Genomic DNA, 6163 nt, shown 5'->3' on the forward strand with positions numbered 1-6163 from the left:
GTACCCAAGGGGCTCTAAATACCAAGGAGCTACCTAAAACTTCAAATTCCAAAAACACAAAATGTCTGCTTTTTACTTTCTATTTTAGCAGATTATCAAAATATATACTGAAAAAACATGCATGATGGGATTGAATTCATGCCCATCTCCCAGAAAACAATGATCTCTCTCTTGTTCCTCCCACCTCCACACCATTTCTCTAACAAGAAAAATTAAAACACCACCACACGATGCTGAGCAGAGGAAGGCAAAGGACAACCGCTCAGAAAAGTAGGAAAGCTAAATATTTTGAAACGGGAATCCCTCCCAACTTCGGCTGGCCAGTAAGAACGCGAAACCAGCCTTTTCGGACCAATCAGGAGGTGTTCCGGGTTCCCAACCCCCAACAGGAAAGGAGCCAATCAGTACACAGGTCCACCAACTCAGGAGGCCGTAGCCAAGTCCCAAGGAGGGGGGCATGTACGGCCTGAAAGACGCTCCTCCACTCGGAGCTCATAGTGGGCCTGGATTTCTGGCTATGAGCTTGTTGCCCACACTAGGGTGAAGTTACAGAATGCCCAGACTTTCTCGCCTTCGGCCCCGCGCCTTCCGCCCTTACCGTTCCGGAGCCACCGGCCCCGGCAGTGGCCGCCGTGTCGGCCATCTTGCTCTGGCGTAATGTGCGTGAGCGCAGGGCAGTATGGGACTTGTAGTCGCCGAACGGGGAGGGGCGGGGAGGGGCGGGGCGGCGTGCGCCCCTCCGAGCTTTCCTAAGCCCGGGCGGTTGGGGGGCGGTTGGGGGGCGGTTGGGGGGCGGGGGGGTGTCTGAGGACCCCGGCTCACGTGACCTTCAGTGAGTGCTAGGTTCTTGGGCCCCCAGTGAGCCTCGGAATTGGCTTGGAAGATGCGCCCTCGGTCTCACACCTATTTCTAGATGAAATCGTTTCTCATAAAGAGCACATCCCTGGAACGCTCCAAACTTGCCTGTTGTTAGTTAGCAACACCTGGCTGGGTCCCGCTCGGTCCCGGTGACTCCCTCAATGGGGAAGGGGCCTGGGAATCCGTATTGTGAAGCTCTCCAGGTGATTCTCCTGACCTGGAAATTTGGGGAAACCTTATTTTGTGCTCACGGCCCCGCAGCCCGCCAGTGGTCCACTTGAACTAGAGCCTACCGACCAGCTAGCCCAGGTCTTCCGCTGCAACCCGCTGCCTTCTCGCCCTCTATCCGCAGGTATTTGCGGGGCGAGCAGGCGGCAGGAAGCTGTCCGGTGCCCGCCTCATCCCCAAGGGCGTTGCGTCCCCCGGGTGCTTGTGCCCCGGGTCCCCCATCTGCCGCTCTGGGACGGGGGTTCTCCGTGCCGGGACCGGGGACCGCACCGCGCCTCATTCGGTTCCGTTTGCGGGTGCCTGGGACGGCGCAGACGCTGGCTTTGAATCCTAACACTTGCAGGCTGTGGGACTTCGGGCACGTTACTTAACCACACTGTGCCTCAGTTTCCTTGTGTGTGTGTGTGGGGGGGGAGGTGAAACCGGGGTGGGATTGATAGGGAAGAAAATGAGCTAATACACACAAAGGGTCTGGCACAGTGCCAGACGTAGAGTAAGCGGTCAAGAGACAGCACCTAAAGTTGTAGTTTATTTCCTGCGCGACGCGTGAATGCCTGGCGAACGCCCAGAGGTCAGAGATCTGGAAACCCGCGCCTCACCGGCCCTGCAGGCGCACCTGAGCCTGGGGGCGTTCCCCGCCCCCTCACCTAGGGCACTTGGGTCGGGGTCTGCAAGGCGAGCCCCGGGCGGCCGGGGGAGGAGTCGGGGCCCAAACTTTCGTCGAGCCGAGCACCCAGCCCCTTTGTCTCCCCCGCCCCCTCTTCCCCACTTCCTGCCCAGCTTTAAACTCGGGATCCGCGGCGCAGCGCGGACTTTGTAAACACGCGGCGCCCGCGGGGGTGGAGACCGTTTCTGTTGGGGCGCCTGACGGAGGCGTGCACGCCCCTCCCCACGGCTGGAGGTTGCGACCCTCTACCTCCCCAAAGACAGAAGTCAGAGGCGACGGGAGAATGAGGCCACAGTCCGTGCTTCGGGGGGCTCACCTGCTATGGAGGTAGGCTTGATGGCTGAAGAAGCCTAGATAGGTGGGGTGTCAGCCTCTCCACCCTTCGCTGGGACCTCCAAGTTCAGGCTGGACGCCTGGGGTGGTGGTCAGAGTTGGGTCGGTTAAGGGGGTCACCGCGACCTCATCACCTAACCCGTTGTCCCTCAAAGCTTGGCTCACTTTCTCTCCCAGTGAGCTGTTCTGCACGTAGTTGAAGAGCAGAGACGCCCCCAAAGCCCTGAGCCCTGTCCCCACAGCCCCTCTCCAAGCTGACCTAGAAGCCCAGTGGCCTCACTGGGTTGTCGTCGTTCTTCATACCTCAGAGATAGGGATGGAAGGCGAGCAGGAAGGCAGAACCAATGTGGGCAGGGAGCATTGGAGTCCTCCTGCCAGCCAGGGCAAAGGGAGGAGGTCAGAAGACAGGACTGGAAGGAAGGACCCCTCAGTGTCTGTCCCTCTGGTGTCTGATGGGCACACAAGCCTCTTCTGTGTCTTTTAATGTATTTCCAAGAAGAGTAACTGAGGAAATTGGTTGCTGTTGCTAAGGGAGCATAATGGTTTCATCTGCAAACATTGAGCGCCTATTATGTGTCTGGAATTTGTGGGATGCTGAGGGTGCAATGAATAATGTTATTCATCTACAGCTAGTGTGGGTCATAGAACAACAGAGATAAAATGCCAGATTGGTCTGGCTATATCAAGACTCCAGAGAGAAGAGGACTTTGGAGTTGGATTCTGGGTGATGGAGAGTCACTAGGCAGAGAAGTGGTAGGAAGTCTTTGGGGGCCACTTGCTCATTCCACAGAGTTGTACTGAACCCTGACTCGTGTTGGACCTTGGGATACAATGAGGACCCTGAAGGCATTCCTGCTCTCTTTAACCTGCTGTCTAGGCATGAAGAAGAGGTGGGAATGAACAGGATAAAGTCAGGGAAAGGCAAGTTTCTGGGCTGGTCCCTAAGAGTCCAGAAATTCCCAGCTGCATGCAGCTGGGAGTCCACTTGAGGGTTATGTGACCATCCACACAATGTTGGGGTACCCATTCCTCACCCTTGGACTTTGGGATTGTTTCCGCTGTTTCCTCTATGCCCCCCACCTCGGTTCTCTTGGGGACCAGACATGCATGGGTGAAGAGAACTAGATCTCCCGTCGTGTTCCTGCAGATTCTTCTCTTTCAATTCCTGGGCTCCTTGAAGAGATGACTGATACAACACTTGATGAATTCATTCACCACCTGTTAGCTATGGCCATACTCTGCACAGGCTAGATGTCGGGGACACAATGGTAAACAAGTCAAAGCTTCTACTCTGCTTGGAACTTCCAATCAAAAGCATCTCTGAGAATTCCTGCAGGATCCTAGTCCTTGAGACCATGACCACCTTGGTCCTTAGTGCCTCCTCTTTTTTGTTGCCTTCCCTCAAGTGTTCAGAATACCAGCTAATGCTTATTTAGTACTGTCAGGCACCCTTCTAAATGTTTGGGGTATAATGTCTCATTTAATTTCCCTAAGTCCTATGAGGTCAGCACTAGGATCATCTCATTGTATAGACAGGAAAGCCTAGGCACAGAAGAGGTAAGTCATTTTTTTAAAGAGTACAGCAGAAATAAATGGCAGAGCTGAGATTGAAACCCAGGTCACTTGACCCGGGAGACCCTGTTCTTAAGCACTAGGCTAGCTTGCCTCCCTGACTGACCACACAGAATGTCCACTTAAGCCAAGGACTTAGGAGTTTTCCGAAAGGACCTGTGTCTTGAGTGGTAAAGGGGAGAGAAACTTTTTAGCTGAGTGTGGGTGCTGGTAATGGTTTACATGGAGCCCCAGTAGGTCTGGAGTAGGCTTGTAGGACTGCACTGAGCTGGTATCCTTTCCTTAAGGCCGTGTGTGTGTGTGTGTGTGTGTGTGTGTGTGTGTGTGTGTTTTCTTGAATAAGCCTCACTCACCAAGAGGAACAAACTGCAGTTTGATGCAAGAAAGAAGGCAACATGGATGTGATGTACCAGACTCTGGGGATGTGGGAGATCAAGACACCTCATTTGGTGGGAATCTTAGCAAAGATCTTCCTATTTTAGATTCCAAAAGGAACAGTCCAACCTGGTAGCTGAGTAAGGAAGATGGTCAAGTAGTGGAAGCAGTCTTAAGATGTTCGCTTCTCTTGCATCCCAAAGCTGCATCTGTGTATCTGACCCCCTCCCTCCAGGCAGGCTGGGACTTTGCCCTGGATGTGAGCCAGGCCACAGGGCGGACCGGAGGCTGCGGGGATTCCAAGCCGCTCTTCCATTACCTTTCTGAAACTCTAGGTTTTCTCAAGAGTTCTCTGCACAGATCTGGGGAGGCCTGAAGTGGTCCCCCTCTGCCTGCAGTCAAACCACCTTGTGCATCTGTCTTTGAGAGAGAGGCCTGTGCTGGGGGTGGGGATGGGTGTTGAGGCTGGCAGTTGAGGTAAAGCGTGGCCACACCAAGATAACAGGTAAGCAGGTTGTAAAATTCAGAACTATAGAGACCTCCAGGCCACTCTTCTGCCATGCATACTTTCCTCCCTTGTCATCGGGTGGGGTGCAGTGGAACCCTTGGCATGCCCCAGCCCCCTGCCTCAGGCGCTTTCTTGGCTGGGGAAAACAGGTTGTACTCTTGAGAAACCACAAGAGGAAGTTTAGGGAGGGCTGGGGGTGGGGAAAGTTCTGGGGTGCCTGCCAAGTTTCCCTTTCTCTGTTCAGCAGGAGGTATGTTTATTTTGGTGTGTTTCTCTTACCCTCAAAGACATTTAAATTTTAAACCCTCTGAGTTTCAAAGAGCTGTCAAGACCTGCCCCATTACAGTGGTGGTGGTGGCCGGAGGCACGGTGGGGATGGGGGTGGAGGGGGTCTGGCCAGAGATTGGAAATGGGACCAGAGCAAGGTACCCTTTTGTTGGATTTCACCTGGCGCTCACACTCCTTGGGAAAGGCTGCATAACTCCAGAAGGTCTTCTTTTCTCCTTTTCTTCTCTCTCTTCCCCAAAGCACCCCCTCCAGCCTTAAACTCAGAGAAATGCGCTTATAATGGTCACTTAGGAGCTGAATGATGCAGCCAGGAGCTGTCTCAAGTGTTTTACTGGCCTTACCTCATTTGATGCTCATCACAACACCAGGTAGTAAATATCCCTATCCCTGATTTACAGAGGAGGAAACTGAAACCCAGAAAGGCTAAGAAACTTCCCCAAGGTCACACAGCTAGTAAGAGGCAGAGCCCAGATTTGAACACTGGTATATTTGACTTCAGAGCCTGTGCTCTTGACATTTAAATTAACCCCCAAATCAGAGCATCAATATATATCAGACCTGAACAGTATTATATCATATCAGACCCTGAAGAGTAGGAGGTTTGAGATCCAAAGACGTTTTTATTTTTATTTATTTTATTTTTTATTTTTTTAAAGATTTATTTATTTATTTGAGAGAGCGAGAATGAGAGAGAGAGCACATGAGAGGGGGGAGGGTCAGAGGGAGAAGCAGACTCCCTGCCAAGCAGGGAGCCCGATGCGGGACTCGATCCCGGGACTCCAGGATCATGACCCGAGCCGAAGGCAGTCGCTCAACCAACTGAGCCACCCAGGCGCCCTCCAAAGACGTTTTTAAAATGATGTTGTTAGGGGAAGGGTGGCTTACACAGAATCAGAAGGGATTCTTTGGAAGTTAATATATTAAAAAAGGATCACCAAGTGAAGAAACGATGCAGTGGGTAAACGATTGGCGTCAAATTCTGGACGGCTGAAGCAAATGGAGAGACTTAGGAGGGATATTATAGCTGTGTTCAAATATTTGAAAGGTTGCCTTTGGAAGCCCCTAGGTAGGGGGTGGTGGTGGGGAGACTGGGGGGGCAGATTTCCAAAAAGCATAAGAACTTTCTAACAGATAGTTGAAGAAGTGAGTTCCTCGTCTGAGGGAGTCTAGAGCACATGCTTAGGAGGGGCTTCTGCTAATGGGAGGACCTCAAAGGCGCTTCTACCTCTAAACCTCCCATGTGATTATTCACCTGCTTCCCCCTTCCGGGTCCTCCCTTTGCTCCCTCCGCTCCCCAGCCCTTGGCGATCCCCGTGTGTCCACCAGGTGGGGCT

The 6163-nt window shown here is 52.9% G+C and overlaps 1 protein-coding gene across 3 annotated transcripts in view; it reads right to left on the reverse strand.

The window, feature by feature from the left end:
* TAF8 (TATA-box binding protein associated factor 8) overlaps window positions 1–655 on the reverse strand; it is a 28020-nt gene extending 27365 nt beyond the window's left edge. For all 3 annotated transcript variants that reach the window (XM_021691906.2, XM_021691904.2, XM_021691905.2), the window contains exon 1: window positions 599–655. In XM_021691906.2, coding sequence (XP_021547581.1) covers window positions 599–643 — 45 coding nt within the window. In that variant the 5' untranslated portion in view covers window positions 644–655. The remainder of the gene's footprint in view (window positions 1–598) is intronic.
* Window positions 656–6163: the final 5508 nt, after the last annotated feature.

The sequence above is a fragment of the Neomonachus schauinslandi genome, chromosome 8 (assembly GCF_002201575.2).
Source record: "Neomonachus schauinslandi chromosome 8, ASM220157v2, whole genome shotgun sequence".
Taxonomy (NCBI): domain Eukaryota; kingdom Metazoa; phylum Chordata; class Mammalia; order Carnivora; family Phocidae; genus Neomonachus; species Neomonachus schauinslandi.